General features: G+C 51.7%; 1 protein-coding gene across 1 annotated transcript in view; it reads right to left on the bottom strand.

Moving 5' to 3' along the window:
• Positions 1-17,354, bottom strand: part of LOC137860735 (uncharacterized) — a 106,940-nt gene extending 89,586 nt beyond the window's left edge. The window contains exons 1-3 of the mRNA XM_068691340.1: positions 17,225-17,354; positions 11,155-11,307; positions 2,253-2,352 (exon numbers count right to left, since the gene is read on the bottom strand). Coding sequence (XP_068547441.1) covers positions 2,253-2,352; positions 11,155-11,307; positions 17,225-17,291 — 320 coding nt within the window. The 5' untranslated portion in view covers positions 17,292-17,354. The remainder of the gene's footprint in view (positions 1-2,252; positions 2,353-11,154; positions 11,308-17,224) is intronic.
• Positions 17,355-21,261: the final 3,907 nt, after the last annotated feature.

Below are 21,261 nucleotides of genomic sequence, written 5' to 3'. Positions count from 1 at the left end.
TCAGATAAAGGACTCCAACTGCAACAAGACATAACCTTCTGGTACACGCTAACCTATCTGTGCAGCAAGACACAACCTTCTGGTACATGTGCTGCTCCACCAGCTTGCCCAAAGAAAAGCAGAATCCCACTCCCTAAACCCAAACCGTGACAGTGAGCCCCTCTGAAGTCTGATTTCCCCCTCCCAACGCTGGTCGCTGCAGAACCAACGGAGATAGCATCAGGAGAAGCCCTGGGGAAGAGCCTCCCCCTCTGCTCGTTTGGAGAGCGGAGTGAGAGGGGCGAGCTGCCCTGCCCTGCTCCTCGCAGCCCAGCAGGCACCGCCGTGGCCCAAAACCACCAGGAGAAAGGCCTCCCACGTTTTGCAGCTCCCGTCCTTCTCCCAGGCTTTGCCTGCTGCCTATAAATAACCGGGAGAGCGTGACATCTAAACGCCCAGATAACGCAGCGCCGTGCCACGGCCCCACGGAAGCCAACGGCTTCTATTTTTACACGTTTGGTGAGAACCACGTGTCAGCTATCGACAACACACAAAAAGAAAAAAAAAAAAACATCCCCGGCGCTCGGATCCCCACTCCCCCTCCGCCTTCTGCTCAGACAGACCTCAGACAAGCGCCCGGCGGCCCCATCTGCTCATCACCTGCTAGCATTTGGGTAGCAGATACGTCAAACTCCCGGCTCACGTTTTCACACGTAGGAGTTTGCTGTCTGAGTGATGAGGCTGTCTGTGCTCCCATTGTGCTTCGCCATCCAGAAGGTTTTTCAGAGCCTTCGCAAAATATCGCATGCCAGTAGCTCTTACATAAGTAATCAACCTCCTTACCCCCATTTTACAGACTGGGAGACTGAGATAAAGAAAGCAGGCAAAAAGCAGAGGGACCTGTGACATCCTGCATCCCTCTGCCCCCAGAGATCCCCCTTCTCTCCTTCCGAGATGTTCCACTCACCTCTTAAATCTGTGGCTGCTTCTGCAAATTAGGGAAAAAACAACCTACAACCCTGCAATAAAAACCTGCCAAGGGAAGTTGAGCTCTGCCTTTGACCCTTGGTGGTGAAAAGGTCCGGGGTCTCTTAGAAAGGCTGCTCACACCACGAGAGGCCAGGAGCCAGGACTCCTTACCCAACCATTACCTGCCCCAAACAGTCACTTGCACCTCTCCTCCTGCAAGTCTCAGCAAACCTGGTTTGACCTCTCATCTTCCCCACAAAACCCAAGGCCGTGTCCCTAAAAGACAGTCGCTAACGTTAGGAGGGATCAAGCATCAATTCCCACCCAGGGCGGGCAGCAGCAACTACAGAGATCTGTAACTAAGCGTAACAAAAATAAATCTGATAACTAGGCAACTGGTAAGTGGACAGCTTAAATTCAGCCTTTACACATCAAAATCGACAATGACAATCATTTCTCTTTCCACTGCAATTGTTGTAACAGCGTCGGCTTTAATCTTATAGAAGAAAAATCCACCCCAGATTTCACTCCAGTCTAGAAGTGAGTCAGCTCTCAAACCTCAGCTAGAAAGAAAGGCACTTGCTAGGATGGATGTGGGAAAATAGAGGGTTAGATTCACCAGGCTCCTCTTGGGTCATGCTAAAATTACTACGATTTAAGTTAATGAATAGATTTCCTTTTGTTCCAGCTCAGCTTCTTTCTGTGGTGTTACAGCCCTTATCCCAAGCTGGAAGCAAGCACTACTCAGATAAAACAAAGCCCAGCTTTACTTTAGCATTACCACCAAGACTTCTTCGTAATAATATTTATAAAATAGCTATTAAGATGGGAGGGGATAGTAAAAACACATCTGTACAAGTCAGGCTCCCAGGCTATAAAATACCAGGAATTAAATCTGCCCTACAACACAAATCCTCACCCTGCCCACGTGTTTGCTCGTTTCAAAGCATCTTTCCTGGCAGGACCACATCCTGCTTGCTCCTCAGGACCTGTCTCATCCAGGCTGTACGTGCAGAAGGGGTCCCTGAGGCCGTACTGTTGCATCCCCCAACAGAATGGGAGCCTTTTGGGTCAGCACATGTCTATTTGGAGCCCCCACCTCTCTACAGAGCAGGGAGGCACAACCACATTCCTCTAAGCTCTCCAAGGCAAAGGGGGAGCAAGTGACAGAGGTCACAGCAGAACCACGGGTGACGAGGACAACAGGACTTGCTCCTTGGCAGCCTCAGCTTGGCACCATCTGTGCTTCTTCCAGGACACAGGAAAGCATTTCAGTGCAGCTTTTGGCAAGAGCCATTTCCTACCTTGTGGTGCAGAGTTGGCGGCGAAGTCCGGTCACCTGCTGAGCCCTCGTCCTCCCTGTGGTGCTCTCCGTGTGAGACGAGCAGCCTGAGCAACCTCGGCCTGAGAAGGAAGGAGAAAGAGGTAGAGTTCAGCAGGGACACGAGGCACAGGGGATGGGACAGCCGTGGAGCAGAGGGTTTCGTAGTCCAGGACACCGAGGAGCACTGGTGAGGCAGGGCACGGAGCTGTGCACACACAGCAGGGCAGACACCAGACCAGGCGTGGAAGAGACCTGCTGGCCAGGCTGATGGTCAGGGGAGCCTGATCAAAGCCTAAGGAGATGTTTGGTGGTAGCACAAAGCCTCTACCACCCTGGGGAGCCCCTGGGAGACAAGGGAAGAGGCCTGCAGCAATGGACTTGGCAATGCCACAGATGTTTATGAACACAAGGCTTAGGAACAGGAGCGAAGGGCTGCGATGGGAGCCCCCCAGGAGCCTCATGCCTTCCCCTACAAGACACACAACACAAACCCAGAACAGCAGTCGCACTGCCAAGAAACAAACCCCAAGGAAGAGCATTTTGCTCAGCCCAGCATACTCAGCGATATTCATTTCAGAGGCACGCAGCTCCCCTTTACCCCCAAACTCCGGGACCAGTGGTATTTTCTCCTCGGCAGAAGGTCACGGCTCAGTTGCCTCAGACAAAAACTGGCATCCCCCCCGCTGGCGTCACTTGGCGGCTGTGCACTTAACTCCCAGCAAAGAAAACAAGGAGAGAGGCCTGCCAGGGCTCTGGGTCAGGCAATAAAGACTTTGGGGTTTGCTGAATAATTTGGGCACCCTCAGAACTGCATCTTTTGTTTCAGGCAAGCTTTTCATTTAAAGCAAAAAGAGCTTGAAAGCCTCACACACATCACGTCCTGCTCCCTTGTCCTGTAGGGACTGGGTGATCCACTGCTAGGACATCTGAACCCCGCTGCCTTCCCATCCTCGCCCTACACACCCAGCAGCACCAGGACACCAAGAGCAGAGAGAAAAAGGCAAGCTACCTGGCTGCCAGGGCTACTGCAGCACACTAGCCACTCAGAGGGTGTTGGTGGTCCAGGCAAGAATCTAACAAGGTTGAGACTTCCCCCAACGCAGGCTCGTTATGGAGCCAGCTAACGAGCTTTCTGCCAGGAGCTGACACACCAGGGGACGTCGCAGGACAGAAGAGTCAGCAAGGAGCCCGGGAAGTCTCTGGCAGCTTTAACTTTGTCAGCTGTTTGCAGCATCGTGGTGCTGGGGAAGAGGAGGGAAAAGAGATGAGTGAGAATGGGAAGAACCGCTGTATTTATCCAGGCTGACACCCCACATAACACAGCCAGAATATTTCAGCTACAAGCCCTGTGCTGTGCCAAGCAATGACACTAATAGGACAACAGCTGAGCAATTAAAAGAAAAGCGGAGACAATGAGATATCAAGTCAAAAAGGCTCACGGACAAGAGACAGAAAGACCTCGTTTTGGCTTGTTTGCTTCGGTGAGTGGAACGTTGTCAGACAGAGACCGTGCTCAGGAAGAGCTACATTTCTGTGTCACCAGCAATTACCTCTTCCTTCAGCCTGGCATCCCCCTGCCTTTTGCTGGTCCGGGTTTTTTTTTCACGTGGACCCTATAAAAAGGGCATCAGAGCGTGGAGCACACAGCATACTCTGCACACAGAGAAGTGGCTGAAACACGCGGCTGGTCCAGCTGGTGAGAGGGCTCTGGGTAGTCCAGGGGCTGCCCATTTGGGCAGGCATCTCTTCTAGCACACCATAAGACACACGCGTGGCAGTGGAAAAAGCGAGCAGTGATGGAGCAGATCCTGCCCTCCGAGGTCTTGCAGGAAAAGTCACAGCACAAAGCCCCCGGCTGGGCTGAGGACGAGGTCAGGAAGGAAAAGCAGGAGAGAGAGGGGGGCAGCCAGCAAGCGCAGACAGTCTGCAAAGCCGGACATCAAACCTGGTGCAGCGCGGCAATTGAGCGAGGAAGGAAAGCAGGGCCGGAGGCTGTGTGTCCAATCACTGCTCTCACTAGATTAAAAATGTAAATTCCCTGTGTAATAGCCTGGCTTGGAGATATCGAGAGTAGCAGGCAATTAGGAATAATGAAGTAGCAATGACAGCAGCAACGGGCAAACCTCTCTGGGAACAGAGCAGGGCTGGGCAGTGGGTGCATCTTCGAATAGGGCATGAGGAGGGGGGTCTGGCCCAGCTCTCGGTGTAATTCTTTACCAGTTTAATGCTTCCTATCAAACTTCTCATATCACAGTCAATCTGGGCTACCAGGACCCCTGGTATGCTCAGGGGAAACGCTGCCTGTGCCTCTTCCCAACAGCGTGACCCTGGAAAACAATGCGCACGCGTGGTGCTAGGGGCAGAACTGCACAGCTGGGTCCTCGGGGCGGTGATAAAGGTCGATGGCACGCTGCACATCCTGCCCCTGCAGGGTGCTAAACGCCCCCCTTTGCTACCCAGCCACGCGTTTCCAGGCAGTTAGTAGAAACTTGAGACCATGACCATGATCATTTCCAAGACCATCCTTGGAAAACTGTCAAACGGCTCCAAAGAAACCCAAAAAGTAAATGAATGGGGAGGTAATCGCCCAGCAAAATGGTAGGAACGTCACCAGCTTGGAAAACCAAGCTAGAAAGACAACACGACAAGCCCCAGTTCCTCTTGCCCAGTGCAGCAACAAGAGCAGCAGCAGAGCTTGGAAATACCTACACCTCATCCACTACCCTGCAATGGGGACACCCCCACCCAGAAAGTTTAAACGGAACAGGTTTGGACAACACCAGCCTAAGGAAGAGAAGAAAAACGCTCAGAAACATCAGGAACCTGAAACCAGGCTGGGGACAAAAACCCCACACAAACCAGGAAAAGCTTGCGTAGGGGGGGAAAACGGGGGGGGAAAAAAAAAGCTATGGAAGGGTTGGGCAGAAGGAGATGGAGCTACGTGAAGGCGACTGGGTTATAGGCAATCTTACATCAGTTTATGAAAATATCCCATTAATCTTCATAGCGCAATCTTAATTGCAAAATCTTTCATCAGCCTTGTTATTTGTGCACCTGTCACTGGAGACACTCGGAGTTGTTTTGTCGTCATTTCTCACGCTAATTAGAGGGGCTCGGGGTGGTTGCTGGGGTGGGGAGGGGAGGGGGGGCTCTTGTTTTTTTTAATTGTCCTCGAGCAGAGCTCAGCTTGGTGGTAACGCTGCCAATTAGGGTCCCGCCCTACACGGGGCTCGCAGGCCTGCTAGGCACATTACGGAGGACTAGAGGGGTTGTTTTAATTAAATACCCCCAGACTAGCAGGGAAATATTTAGAGCAATTTAACAATCTGCTGCAGAGTTGTTAAGCCTCCAATATATCTGCTTAATGTTCATTTGGGTATTTAATAATCTCCCTACCTTATCTAATCCTGTTTAAACTTAAAGAGATGCATCTAAAGCCGGCGGAGGAGCTAGCGCTTATTAACAGCCGCTGGTTATTAAAACATATTTGAGATGTCATCGCTGGCGAGCGGTCCCAGCAGCAGGCAGGAGGACTGGTGCCTGTGGATGTATTTCTTCCCTAAGCAGGGCTGCCCAGGGACCGCAGCCAGTGCTTTTGCTGGAAGCTCTGCTGTCGCTGTACTGGTGTGCGGAGTTTCTGACCTGCTTCGTGCCTCCCCGTGGAAGGGAGCGGTGGCCTTATTGCATAATTACTCAAAGCTACAGGTTATTGATTTGTCAAGCTGAGTTCCAGGCCTTCAGCTACTCAGACCGGGGTATTTTTACAGAACTGGGTGTTTTATGTTCCAGGTTAAGATACATTTTATTTTGCGCAGCCAGTTCTTCACAATCTTTCCTTGAAGTCCAAAAAAGTGGCTTGCCTGGGGCTGGCCTACGAGGCCAGAAAGACTTTACCTTGCAGGATTTTAGTCTAGCTATCCTCCAGGCTGGCTGTGCTGTCCCTGGTAGTCTCCTTCCCTCAGCCAAATGCCCTGCCAGTTCCTGCAGCAGGGCTCCCAACCTTCCTTTGGCCTCTTCTCCTCCCTTCTCTCCACCAACAGGTATTTCCATCACACTTCGAAGCGCTGCCACTCAAAATGGCCATCAGGGCAGGTCCCAAAATAATGCTGTCACGCACAAGAAGAGGCTGTCAGAGAGTACACAACTCTCAGCTGGCGCAACTTCAATGAAGGGAGAGTCAAGCCGGCAATTCACCTTCTCAGTAGGGACTGGTTTAAGTGTGAAATGGCTTCCAGGCAAAGCAAAGAGCCTTCCTCCCACATTCAGGACACAAAACCAGAAAGTCAGTCTTAAATCTTACGAAGCTGAACAGCCTAGACTGTTTCACAAGTACTAAGCCATCCAACTTTAAACTTAAATGTTTAAAGCACCTTCACAGCTGAAGCTAGAAAACAGAAGCAGCTGTCCATATAAAGGGGTGGAAATCCTGCTATCCTACTTCAAAACAAAAAGCACACCTGGGAGAAATCTTGCCCAATCGAACAGGATATGCTGTTCTCAGAGGCCTTGAAGGTTTAATGTTAGCATCCTCAACTGGGCAAGGTTCTCCATGAATCTTATTCAAATAAGAACAGGACCTTACTGTACAGGGCTGATTTTCATCACAGCTCTGTTGTTCTGGACACCCTGTTTAGAGACAAAAATGGATGTTTGCAAAGAGCGAGCCCAGAGGTGACACATCTGTTGCACAGGAGCACAGCCATCCCAGTGGGTTTTCATTGATCCACGAGCAGCAGCGAGGCGAGACACCGCAGCAGCCTTCAAACAGGCGGCTAGGAACAGGAAGGGAATGGTTTTCTCACAGAGAACAGCAACGGCAGGGTAAATACTGAGGCAAGGAAGATTTAGGTCAGACATCAAGGGGGGAGGAAGCCACACTTCTTGCCTGTTATGTTTTTCTTGTTAGAAACCCAAGAAGAGGTTGAATAACCTCTATCCCTAAGGGTCTTTGAAAACAGATTAGTGCAGAAACGACATAGGTAGAGTTGATCTTGCCTTGGGGCACAGAGGCAGACTCACACGACCTTGGCAAGGTCTTTCTGAGGACTTTCCTTCTGCAGCCACATGCTGTAGCATGAAAAATACCGAGCCCCACACCCAATCTCCTCTGTCCCACCGCAGGGGACTCACTGTGGCACCAGAGGATCCTATACTCTAAAAACAGGCTAAAAACAAGCACAGATCAATGCATGCACACAGTCCAGCCAAAGCGATGTTCTGGCCCGCGAGGCTTCTTGTCCCATGTGAAAAAAGCCAACCCATTTCGCAACCCCAGCAGAATCCCCAAACCCAAGCCGAAGCCCACACGCAGTTCCCTCTCCAGATTTGGCTGACAAGAGATGACCGGAGGGAAGCAACCGGAGCAGATATTTTTGTTTGTTTGTTTGTTCTTTGTTCCTTGTTTCTCAGCCACTGGTGTCATTGAGGATATTTTGTGGAGGAGACACATCAGCACAGTGACGGATCCTGTCTGGTCCCATCAGCACCGAGGCATCGTGTCCCCAGAGTAACGCGAGAGGACTGCCGTTCCTGCAGGGAAGGCTGCTCAGCGGGAGGTGTCAGCCTGGGAAACACAACAATTGTTTCTCTCCCATCGCTTCCGTGGCACTCGGAAACTTTCGGCGTGGGGGGCAAGGGGGGAGAAGGCTGAGTCTGAAGGCAGAGGTGTGCCAAGGACAGGGAGCAGGCCTCGCAGCCTCCTCGCAGTGTTGGCCGCCCACTGTGTTGAGGGAGAAGGAGCAAGGGTGCTCCAAGTGGCCGTTTCCTACCAGACACGTCCTGCGGGGTAAGGAAAGGGACTTCTGAGCCATCCTCCCAGTAGCTGGCACTTCACACCGCCACTGCACTCCCTCGTCACCTCTTTGTGTGCTGTCACAAATCACGGGGTTATTTAGACTCTTAAAAAAAAATGAAAGAAAGGATGCAGACGTTTACAGTGCCATTTCCTTAATTCTCCATCAAGGATCCTACTTGTTTCCTCCCCATAAGTCAGTGCAGGTCCGGCGGTGGCAGCAGGACGAAGGGGATGGCGCGAGTCAGCGCTCAGTGCCCTGCAGCAGGGAGCTTCTGCAGCAGCAGCAGCACTTCAGAGCCCCTTTCACCAAAGCAACGGAGGACTTCCAATTAAAACAAAATAAAACAAACACCCTTTTTGCTCAGCTTACCAGGAGAGGAGCTGGGTTCTGAGCTCCTTCCCAGTGGAACAACATGGGATGCACCGCCACGTGTATTATAAAGCCTCATCTCCTCTCCTCTCTGCTGTTAGAGCTACCCAGGCCTTGCCTTTTGCCAGCAGGAGATGCCACGACACAGCTCTTCGCCGGGTAGAAAGCATGTGGAGGAGCTGCTTGCGAACAGCAGGCTCAGAGGGAGAAAGCAGCAGAGGCAGGCACAGAGCAAGTGATAATTTCTGTGCTGTGCAATTACAGCTGGGAAGGAGTAAACCTCTGGTGCACAAACCTGCCAACAGTTTACTGCCGACAAGGAAACAAAACCGACAGTTGACACTGGAACAGCTACTGATACCCTGTAATCATCTTAAAAATAGACTCTTCGCAAACCTGCTTGTTAGTAGTGAGAACATATGCTCTTTTTAAGAGGGGGGAAAAAAAAAAAACCTCTCAGCATCTCCAAAGCAACATTTGCATTAGCTAGAGCAAGTGGTTGCAGATGCTGAAGTTGCAAGCAGCTTCCCGGGCCTTGGTGTGGTCCTGCTGGATGGCCACGACGGTGAGATCCCGCAGTGCCCGGCACGCTGCCAGCCCCCGGAGCCCAGCAGCGAGTGTTTGAGGTGCTGGAGCAGACACCCAGCTCGTTCTGCCACATCACACACAGGCACACAAGCTGCACGGCGCTGCGTTCACTTACCACCCCGTGCCTGCTGCACGTGGCAGCGCTGTGGCATGGAAATCCATCTTTTTTTTCAGTGGCCCAGTGGCTAATATCTACCACAGCACCCCTAAGAGTGCTTTTCACAGGACCACAGCCTGCACAAGTGTTTGGCATGGGCACAGAGTTTACCCAGACATGCTGAATCGCAGCTCTGCACCTTCAAACTATGCCCCCACACGGCCCCTGGGTGATGGAGGAACCCAAATTCCACGCACAAGAGGGAAGTAAAGCTGCACTGAGGCACAGCCATTCCCCAAACTCCTGGCTCACAGCCTTTCCTCATGGCGGGTAGTCCTCTAGGCCCCTTTTAACCACAGCCCCCAAGAAAAAAGCCACTTCCCCAGGCCAGGGTGGGCAGAGGAACACCACCTCGCAGCCAAGCACTCTGAAGCCTTCCTCCAGCCTGGTGCCCTGTCCTGGTGCTGGATGGCAGCACGACCCCGTTCCAGGGGCGGTGGCACCCAGACATTTCATCCAGCCGAGATGAAATTCATCCACCCACAGCTCGCTGGTCCCCTCAGTGCTCAACACATCAGCGCTGCAGGGGAGAAAGGAACAAACATTCCCTTGTAAGTGGATTTCATTTTGGTATTAGCCATTTAGAGATTATATCCATTTCAATTTGGGCAGGGATCCAAGGTTAACATCCCTGTTCTTGTTAACAGTGCTACAGAGCCTAATGCTTGCAAAAATCCATCAGCTCCGTTTACATCTTATTTGGAAAATCACTGCAATGTTGCACCAGGACAAGGAGAAGGGAAAGGCAGCTTTGGGTAGGGGGCTTGACCATTTCCCCAGGATTCCCGGACACATCACTGCTCTCTGCCTGCCACCCATGAATGCAGGCACCACAGGCTGTTATTGTACAACCCAGAGTGTTCAGATGCCAAGGAAATTTCAGAGACTTTCTGTTGTCTCTGCATGGTCAAGGAAGGAAGACCTCTGCTCTCCTACCTCACAAAGCCTGGGAAGAATGCAGATAGTGCCTACACAGAGCAATGTGCCAGAAGACTGACTGCAGAGGATCAGCCAGCCAGCGTTTGACTCCAGAGAGCATCCTGTCACAGGAGGATTTCAGATCCCAGCATCTCTGGGGCAGCAGGGACACAAGTCCAGCTGTTACGAGCTATGGCAGAAGCTGCTCTTTAGCAGCCTGGGGCTCCGGCCACCTGGAGACACCCCCGAAAGCAGCAGAATGGAGCACACTCTGGGTAACAAGGAGCACAGTCTTGGCTGGTAGGCTTGGAAGGATTTGGCTACGTACCAGCAGCCACCTCGCCGGCAGGAGACAGTCTTCTGACCCCAGCACCTGGGCAGGAAGGCCGCTTCTTCACCCAGGGCAAAGGCACAAAGGGCTTTCACTGAGGTGTTTTCAGATTAGCTCCCACCAGTCGATGCTGCCAGCGTGAATTATTAATCAGCGTGTCGCTCGGCCTCAGAAGCGGATATATCCCCACCGCACAGGAAGAAAGCTTTTAGCAACAGGCCCATGTCGGTGAGACTAGGGCACACTTGCCAGGCGCTTTCTCACACCTCCCCGCGGCGCTCTGCTCGCTGCCGTCTCCAGCACAAAACCACGCCGGCCCCACGCACCTCCTCTCCCGGATCCAGCGGCTGCATTAGCTCAGCACATCCACCTGTCACGCAAGCCACTCGTTTGGAAAATTATTCTGCTGGAGCATCGCTGAGGACACCTTGCCAGCGAAATATCAGACAACATCAGGCGGTGTTTACTTGCTCCGCTGCAGATACTACACATTTATTATTTACACTTTTGCAGCGTATTTTTAGAGTTATGTCAATAATGTGGAGAGTTATCAAGTGATCTGTTTGCAGGCAGTCAACAACTGCCACGAATCCCAGTTTGCCCGAGGAATTTTAGGATGGGGATTTACCATTTCACATGGGCTAATCCACAGCGCGAGGAACGGGGGATCTGAGAGGCATTTGTCTGGATTTGCCAGACCTCAAATCGAGTTTGTATTGCTTACCTCTCCTGCTTCCTGCGTGAGAGCGCTCCGAGCAGAGCCAGCCCCGGGGGAGAAGAAGGCTCCTGAAACAGTGCAATAATGAAGCCTCGAAGATCGCCCTTGGTCCCAAGTGTTTGAAGAGATGGTTGGGTTGATTTTCACAGACAGTTCCAGCTGTATTTAAAACAAGACAGAAATTGGAAAACAATCAGGCCATGCTGAGCAGTCCTAGTCTCTGGTCATGCCTAGAGTCTGATCAATCAAAACTGGTGCACTGGACGCTAGGCTTAATGTCAAAAACCCCACTCACTGCTCATTTGTGAACAAATAAGATGCAAAGGATTTCCTAGGTGGCATCTCTTGCACTGCAGAGCTCTGCAGCTGTGAGTACAGGAGCTCCTTTACACCATGACACCAGCCACATCCTGCCAAGCCAGAGCCACCCTGGTGTCACAACTGGTCCATGTCCTGCCCTGGGCCAGTCAGCCCTCCTACACAGCGCCAAAACTTGGGAAAAACCAGGCCAGCACATTTTCTCCCATCTTTTTGGGGGACTTTTGTCCGAGGCTGGGAAAGCAACAAGCATTTCCAACCTAAAACATGATGTGAACTCATTACTCCCCCTGTTAAGAGCTGCTTAGCACTGAAATTGCACATATTCTCCCTGAATAGGTCCTGAGCACACACTTTAAATTGCTTCTTTTTGAAGTGAGATTTTTATATTTAGAGGAAATAACTTCAGAGAGGTCCCCTGGATGGTATAAGCTCTACACCACCTAAGCACAGTGTAAGGACTTCCACCAGCAGCTCTGGCCAACCACTATTCCCCTCTTCCAAATCCGACTGTGACGGACGGCTTTGAGTGCCAAGGAGCAGTAGTTATCCCAAAGAGTTTAAGACATTGTTCAAGAGCTTGAATTAATAGCCAGACTCCAGGTGGCAAGGCATGCATCATCTCTAGCAGCAGCTCTCTGAAGTAGAAAAATTAACCCAGGTCCTTTCCCCACTCACATTTTTGATTATCAGAAGTGCCTCGGTGGTTCTGGCTGAAAGACCAAAGCACCTGGCCAGACATCTATACAAAGCCACGAGGTATTTTAGTACTGCCGGTCCCATTTCCAGCAGGAGAAAGGTTTAAGATTTGGTTCCTGAGAAGCCCCTTTTCATCAGCCCTGGGCTGCACAGGTCTAGTATTCAAACCGACTGCAGCTCTGCAGCAGAGATCTGAATACTTGGCCAGGTAATGAGCACCAAGGCAGTTGTTTTTATCTCATTCAGTCAACAAGAACATGGAAATCAATTTTTCCCAATCTCAGTTATGGCTAGAAATCCATTCCTTTTAGGCCAGCTACAGGATTAATCTATTGAATGGTTTGCAGGCATTTTGCTGACATATAAACATTTTAAGAATACATTATACTTTCCCCCCTCCTCGTACAGCATTAGCGCTTTTTTTTTTTCCCTCCTGTAAACATCTTTGTTCGGGAATCCACGAGACAGGATGTGGAAATGCATCCGTGTCTTGCAAACAAACCTCACGTCTGCAAAGTTTTGCACTGCACTTAAATCCCCAGTGCTGGGCCATTTCAGAAAAAGCCCAGAGCTAGGGAAGCACAAGGCGTGCCAGCAGAGAGCACGTGCTGAACTGCGTTTACGCAGCCAACACTGAACAAAGCCTCAGCAGATCAAATAAATTATGTAAATTCCACCTGCAGTGGAAGCCCTGACCCAGACACCTGCCAGTGTAACGCTCAGAGGATCTCTCCTGTCTCTCCAGGTGGCTGCAACACCTAAAAAGCCACCCTAACATCTCTCAGGGTAGTGGTCTAGCATAATTCTATCCCCCGTGGTAAGAGGGGCAGTTGACCACAGATTATTCTCCTCACACAGAAAATTGAGCATCTCATCACTGCTGGCCTTTATTTTGCACTCCAGGAAGTTCCTCACCCTGTTCCCAGCAAGACCTCAGGACAGCCTGCACACTTTCCAGGAACTGTGCTGAATGTTGTTTTTCCCATTTTACAGGCATGGAATTAGAGGCAAGATTTCCTCTTTCACCAGCACAATCAGGCCTTCCAAGGCAAAGAAAAACCAGAAAACGCTGTACTTTCAACATGAGAACAACTCTGAGTCGTTTCCCACTCAAATCAGGAGATACGTTGTTCCAGCAACTGCATTTACCCACTGGAAAAAGAACCTAAATTTTCATTTGGCCAATATCGCAGCCTTTCCCCACCCACTCTCCAGGTGTCAGAGTTGTTTGCAAAAGTTTCCACAGGTGATGAATTTCAGGCCAAAGGCTACGATCTGTTTTCAAATGTTCTTCAGAAAATTTGATCTGGGCAGCGGCATCAAAACGGTTCTGGAACAGCAGAGGGCCATAAAGCAATTATATGCCATGCAACAGGACAGCAGAAAGTGAGCGCATCCATCTCCCCACAGCTGCCCTTTCTTCCTCCAGCAACCCGAGTCCAACAGACTGTGCAGCTCCATTTCTCATCGTTGTGGAGGACACTACAGGTATTTCCCATTCGGTTAATACTCTCTTTGTTATAACGTCTTATCCTGGCCAGAAGGGACGTATCTAGTTATAAAGATGTGGCAGCCCTGCTTGCTTACCTACAAAAACACCCCACGCCCTCCGGCACGTCAAGGAGAGGGCAGAGGTGCTGCTGAGAAGTCTTTTGGCCGTACCAGCACACGGACCATGCACGAAGCACAAAAACACCCGCACCACGCTGGGATGCAAGTCCCCTCGCAGGGAGAGCGATGTGAACGTGCTGTGCTTTGTCTGGAGGGGAGCAGGCGATGCTCAAGGACTCCTTTGTACAACCACACAGCATCACTGGAGAGCTTCCATCAGGTTCTCTCATCTTGCCAGGACATCCAAGACAGAGCCACAGTAACTGAATAATCAATTAATCCTTCTGTGGAGCTCCATTTACATAATGAAAACGCAGCCTCCCCATATACCACTATTTCTCAGTTGTCTAGACTAATATATCTGTCCTGGAGTTGGAGGGGGGAGACCTAACACAGCTTCTATTACGGGTGGCAGAGTTCCAGCCGAAGTCACGTGGTGGCCATAAAACTTCTATTGATTTCATGTAAGCATTTAACCCTAGCAGAGCGCGTGTTCCTCCAACAGCCCACAGCGGGCTCTGCATCCAGCAACCCAGGCTGAATTACAGTTGCACCTCACCTGGAGCCTGGGGAATCTCTTCCCTTTCTCCTGAGCTCTGACAGGCTTCACCGCGCACTCTGAAATACGGCAGCAAGTTTGGATTTCAGTTCGATACCTGCAAGTTCTCAGACCACAGAGGTGGGTCTTACCCTGTAGGCCACGAGGAAAAACAAAACAACAAAAGTCTTCTTCCAAACTGAAGGCTGTGAGCAGCAATGCTGAAAAAAAAAAACTCTTTCTCCACTCTACTCTTGGCACTGGTAGCATACTGCAAGCCAGTAGACAGCAGAGAGTGCGGAGTTCAATTAAAACCCTTATTCTTGCTCTTCCTTCACCTCTCGCCTCCATAAATAGGGTATGAAGAGCAATCAGTGCCTCACAGCAGGGCCCATCCGCAGCTGCTGGCTCCCAGCCAAGCGTGGGGCGATCGGCAGAGGAGGCTGAGGTTCAGCTGCAGCCCTCGGTCGTGCCGCAGACTCCTGCAGGTCAGCAGGCAAATCAAATCGTTTTGAACTTATCTCTGAGCCCACAAAGCCAGCGCAAGGCTCCCATCACATCCCAGCCATCGGAAAGGGCACCAAACGTCTGGCCTGCACTGCCAACGGCACAGCTGGGGCGCTGGAGATAAAGAGACCAAGCTTTGTCAGATGTTCTCCTGGGCAGGACCGTCTGTGTGCAGCTCGACAAGCCCCCAGCCAGCCCACGGGGCTACCACTGCTTCAGCAGCAGCACTGGCTCTGCATTTCCACATTTCCATAAGAGCGTGCTTTAAGCGAGCGTGCTCTGCCCTCCTCTGCTTGCTACAGGTTGTCACTTCCAGGAGTCCAGGCGAATTCACGCGCCCTGTCCGAGGGCCTGCGGTGTGCTTTTTGATGACAGCCACCTGACACGGACCCTGAGCAGGGCGGACACACAAATCAGCCTCTAATTGCAGCAGCCTAACGCTGCAGCTGGCAATAAGGACGCCGGTGCCAGACCACAGGGCTCCCTGCAACCAGCTGACAGCGATGCTGAGCACAACTTGTCCCCGTCTGTGTTCAGCCAGCAAAGGCAGCTCCCCCAGGGCACTGTCCTGACCCAGCACCGTTGTCAGAGGAGACGAGGCCTTGGGAGCACACACACAGCACCAAAAGCATCCCACACGTAAGCAGTCTCCTTCCATCTCCTCTCGTCCGTCTCCTCCTGCCCAGCCAAGCACAGGGACAGAGTTTGCTGGCTGTGCAGGCGAGTGTTTGCCTTGACATTTGTAGGTCCCTGGAATCAAAAGGTTTGGGAAGGGGAAACTTCAAAATCCTTGAAAGCTCACGGTTCTGTTGCCAGGACAGCCCGGTCTCCCGCTTCCACGCTTCCTTCCAAGCCTCCCCATGCCCACAACACCCTTCTCCTTCCTGTCATGGGGCAACTTCTCAGCTAACAGCCCTCTCTCTCCTCATCCCCTACCTGATCTCCCAAACGGAGTCTAAATGGTGCTTCTACGAAACAAAATGAGCACCTCTCTGTTCTGGTCCATGGAAGCTCTTGGCCTGTTTCTTAAGTGTTCTTTGAAGAGTTGAGGCCTGCTTGGTTTCCACGATCCTCCTTGCTCCTCAAAAAGCAAATTCCAGTTTCTGCAAGCAAAGGTCCCTCTCTGAGCTCCAGGGAAACAGCGAAGTGCACAGTAAATTAGATTTCCAGAGCTAATTCCTTTCAGTTTCTTCAGAAGCCACCTAAAGGAGGCACACCTGGGAGTATACATGAGGGTGTGCCTCTGGTGGGTTTTGCGGATTTGTTTGCCAACTTCTCCTAGAGTCACCTTCTTTGAGGAGTCACACCACAGTGTTAACAGAAGAGCAGGGACTCCCTGATTCCAGGGCATCCCAAGGCTTCAACCGTGAGAAGAGCCCTGGGCTACCGTGATGTTGCTCTTCACAAACAGGAGGACTAAATGTCAGAGTTTTCCAGATATCAAAGTGTTCCCCTGCATACTGTTGCCCAAGGATGACACAAAGCCAGTCCTTTAGATTTAGCAGCCCTGTATGCCCCAGACATCAGTTCTGGCATGGATTCCAAAGCCTGGCCTGCTACTGCCTTCCTAGATAGCAGTTATGCTCCTGTGTGCTTCTTCTGTCAAGGCTTTTCCTTGCTTTGCCCCTTTTGTCTTACATTTCCCCTGGGGGTTGTGGCAAGCACAAAGACAGCTCCCTCTTAGCTCAGAAGGGCTGCCTTGCACAACAACTTTCTCTGCAGGTCTAGAGCTCTTGAGAACAGCCTACATCTGGTATGACGCGTGTTTGGAGTCGCCCCCAGCTCCCAAAGGACAGCCTGAGCCAAGCTTATGTTACCAGCACCAGAAGCATGTTCCCCACTTCCTAAACATTGCATCAGAGCACACAGTGTCAGGAGCATTTGGAAGTGCATCGAAGCTGCCTCTGCATATGTGTGTCAGAGGACACGCACGCATCCCGTCTGGAAGCTAGAAGAAAGGCCATCTGCCTTCCATTGTAAACTGGTGACGGTCACAGATTCTCCCTGTCGCTTTGGCTACTGCACGCTGAGATGTGCCCAGCTCCACAGCGTGCTCCAGAGCCACCTCCTGGCTGAAAGGGTAACAGTCATGGAGAAAGGAGAAAAAAAAAAAAAAACACTAACAAATCCAAACACCAACCCCCAACTCCCAGGCGTTTGCTTTACGGCTGGGATGCCCCCTCCAAATCAGGTTTCAGCCTCTCTTCAGTTCAGGCAGAGGCACTACCCTTTTCCCATTCCTAAACACAGCCCCAAATCCAAGCTGCTGCAGGGACCTTACTGCTGGAGAATGTTTTCCTCCTGCAGTGCTGTCCACCTTGCCACCCTGGCTCCAGCGCAGGTGTGCCTGGTGTGCGTGTTCAACCTTGACTTTCAACTAGAAAGCCAGTCACGGACACTCACCTGTGTCTGCCACTTCTGCATTAATTTCCACCCAGGCTCTTCCTTTTCTGCAGAAGATCTGTGTCATTGCTTTACCAAGGCTCAGCAGGAATCACGCTAGATCTGCTCTCTTCCAGCCTAGTAGAAAAAAGGACAGGAGATAATTATCCAGAAGTTAGGTCCCTTGGTCATCACAGAGCAGGAACATTTTCTCAGGCCACTTCAAGGCCAGACCCTGCTATTCGATTAGGTTTGTTTTCCAGCAAGGTTGTCGTGCAAAACAGCCAGGCAGTTGTGCTGGCTTTGGGAGAGCAAAATGCAGCATATGAGAAGTGTCCTTGCAGAGCAGAAATTCGCCAGTCCTACCAACGGCAGGTGAAGAGATTATGCCTGGATCCTTCCCTCTGATGGCCAGGCAATGCCCTTCCCGCTGGATGCTCCTTGGCACAGCAAAGCTTACATCAGCTGGCTCTCAAAGCACAGGCTGGAGATGCAGGGGCTGATTAAAACACAGATTTAAACCTATTTAAGCCAAGACTGTGCACACAAACTGACAAAGCATCATACTGAACCTTTACAAAAGGTCTTCCTACAGTATTTAGGCCAGCTGCAGCAAAAGGCTTTTCTGTTGAGCTCAGAAGAACAGGCCTGGCCTCCAAAAACAGAAGATGGCCACCTTCTATCCCAGTGCCAGGGAGCTACAGGACACTGTGCCATCAGCCCCAAGCCCAGGAAGCCAAGCACCACGTCTCTAAGCAGGGAATGCCATACATACCACGAGGCCTCGTGCCCTGGGCTCATGAAGAAACAGGAGCGAGACGAGAGCCTGGTGGCTGAGCCACGCGTTGAGGTCTGAGACGGCAGGGAGAGGAGAAAGGAGAAACCAGAACACCTTTTGTTACTGAAATGTGTCTGTATACTGTTACAGACGTGTACACACACACAGGAGGTCACTACAGTATCTCAGCCTTTAACAGCAAAGGCAGGTGATAGGAAGGAGCAGGGACATGGCTGAAATCCAGGCCTGCCTGCCGAGTCACGCCTCAGCGCCACACGCCCCACCTGAAGGGACCCACACTGCCCCACAGCCATCGTGGGCAGGGCCTTGTACCCCAAATTAAACACACAGGAGACCTCAGCCCACCACAGCCACCATTCCTGTGGGGATCCTGCCTCCTCACAGGCCTCTGGGGACAGTCCCCGCTACACCCCACCACAGCGCTGACCCCAGAGCCCTGTCACTGAGGCTCTGACCCACGGCCTGCCCCCTCCTTCCACCTCACAAACCCATGCCTACAACCAAGGTGCCCTCCCCATGTACAAGGGGTTAAATAAACCCGAGCAGCCTGCTTGATCCCCAGTGTGACACCAGACTGCAGGGACCACCACTGACCTCGAAGGCCTGCAGAGGAGGCGCCCTAAAACCCCCCAGCAAGGAAACCCCAAGGAAGGCAGAAATCCGCCCACCGCGGGCTCCTCAAACAGGCAGAAATGTGCCGGGCGAGCCACGTAGCCAAGAGTGACACCGGAGTCCTTATGATGTAAAATCTCTTCCCATGTTGCAGCATGTTGACCTGACAACATGCCATCGGAATTTTAAATTATGTATCTAAAAGCCCTTCTCCCTGTCAGGCAGCGTTTGAACCTGAAGCGAAGCCGGCAGCGGAGAGGAGCAGACAGGAGAGGTAATTACCCACGGTCTCCTCCAAGAGCTGACAGAAAGCAGGCCCCGTGCTGGAGATCCTGGCCTCATTATGGGCTCTCCTGGAGGCTGCAGCTGCTCCTCTCCGCGGTCAGACGTGAGGCACAGCGCTCCTGCGAGCTCATTAATGGCTGCAGGGCCCATCAGCCACAGCACAACCGCAGCCACGCTGGTGTTTGAAGCCAGAGGAGGAGCGCAAGGCAGCCACCGAGCTGGCTTGCTCGATGCTGTGGCATCTCTGACACGGGGAGGGGGTTCTCCAGGACCGCTGTGAACTTCAGAGGTGACAAAAAGTGGTGGGGGAAACTCAGCCCCTTCCTCACGAACAGACAAGAAAATGTAATAAGATGCTACGTGGCAGCAGGGGAGCAGCTTTAGAGACCATACCAACTTCTGCACCAGAAGCACTTCCTGAGAAACTTTGTTCCCGGAGAGCTCAAAAAAAAAAAAAAAAACAGGGTGTCCCTGCAGCTGGCAAACCTGCAGCATCAGCGACTGGAGCCCCCTCCTCTAGCCCCCCAGCAGCCCCAGCTGGAGGTTTCCTTCATCTGCTTCTCCAGCAGCCTCTCCTGGAGGTGATTTTTGCCCACTTGCGGACCCCAGGGGACAGGAAGGTCATTCCAGCTCTCAGGAAGGTAATTCCAGCTGCTGCTGCCCCCCTCCCCAGCCATGCCTGTGCTGTGAGGCCGTGCGAGCCCCTGATGGATGGCTGTCTGCGAGGGGCTGAGCCACTCAGCCTATTCGATGGAGAAATGAGCAGCTGGACCTGAACTAGAGAGCTGGAGAGCAAAAGGGGATCTGTTCCAGCCACCTCACCCTCTGCCTGCCAAGGGACTGGCCGGGGACACAGCTCACCTCTCCAGGGAGAGGGATGCCGCAGGCTGCAGCAAGCCCGGCTCTCCCCACGGAGCCAGGAACGAGCAACCTTTGCCTCCAGCAGGTAACTATCAGCTTCCTCTGGAAAAATACAGACTGCCCAAAACCTGCAGCAGCAGTCATTGCATCTCTAGCCCGGCAAGCAGAGCTCAGTGTACAGTGCCCTTGGGCTCGGGGAGCGCAGGGCAGCGCCAGGCAGAGGGAAGATGTGTCAGACAGCTGCAGACAGAGGACAGGAGGGGAACGTGTACGCATTAAAAGGGTAATGTTGGCATACTGTAAGCAGCAAGTTTAATGACAATCATAACGCTACGGAGTTTGGAAAGGGACGTATACCCCAGGGCTTCAACTGACCTTTGAAAGACAGCGAGAAGAAGGGAAGTGAGTCACCACCGCTGCCACCTGCCCTACAATTTCCTCCACCTTCCACTAAAACACTGGGCTGGAACCATCACGAGCAGCAGCCTGACTCATATGGATCTTGGTTCAGCTCCTGCCTAACCAGTTAATGCAAATAATTTTCTTTCTAACAGGCTTTTTAAGCTTAATTTTATTTCAGAGCCATTTTCTGCCTCTTTCTCTCTCCTTTCTGATTCTCTGCCTCAGCCGTGTTTCGGTACAAACCAAATTATAGACCGCATTCCTGCAAAATGTTTAAGAGTCACTTCATCCTCTGCTTCATCCCAAAGCAGTCTGCGCATCTCAGGGGATAGCCGGGGAATGCGGCAGGGAGGACAGCTGCAAGCTTTTGGGTGGCTAATCAAAGCTCTGCTCAACCTGACTAAGCTCAAATCCGGTTCATAGTTGCGAGGCAATTTGGGCTCCGAGCGCTGATGCACAGATACATATGCCAAGCCACACGGTCCTCCCGGCACCCCTTCAGCTCTCATCACGCTCACGGCTGCGCCGTGCACACTAACAGCTTTCCCACCGAGCTCAAGGGACCAAGATCAGACTTCAAATGCCTCCAAGAAAGCCTCGTATTTCTTTCCAGCGCGTGTCCCACGAGGATCTGTTACACAGGCGGCTTGTTCTGCCCTCCCGCTTGGGGCTGTGCTCAAGGAGTCTTAAAATGGAGCATAAACTCCTGCCTCCTCCTCTGGAAGTACACATCCTCCTAGAGGGAGCGCTGGGGAATTTCACACAGGGTTAGTTTTTATGCTTTGAATATCCTGCGAGCTTTGTGTTCAATTTCCCATCATAAAGTTTTAATGGGAACCCTTTGAAATTGCCAGCTTTCCTGATAAGTCTTCAAACAGAAATTGTCTGTCTATGCAAAACGTGGCGAGGTGCATCCAGATTGTATCTGGGGCACCGTCTACAGTTTTTAGTTTAAGGAAGAAAACAAACCAGATATGCAAGTTTTCACAAGATTTTTTAACCGTAACCTGTCAACGTTTCTGTCCCACGCTTGCAAGCCTGATAGCTGCAAAATCACCTTTATCAAATCCACATAATCCAGGATTTCGGCAGGGAAAGC

The sequence above is a fragment of the Anas acuta genome, chromosome 8 (assembly GCF_963932015.1).
Source record: "Anas acuta chromosome 8, bAnaAcu1.1, whole genome shotgun sequence".
Classification (NCBI taxonomy): domain Eukaryota; kingdom Metazoa; phylum Chordata; class Aves; order Anseriformes; family Anatidae; genus Anas; species Anas acuta.
This window is presented reverse-complemented; position numbering and strand designations above follow the sequence as displayed.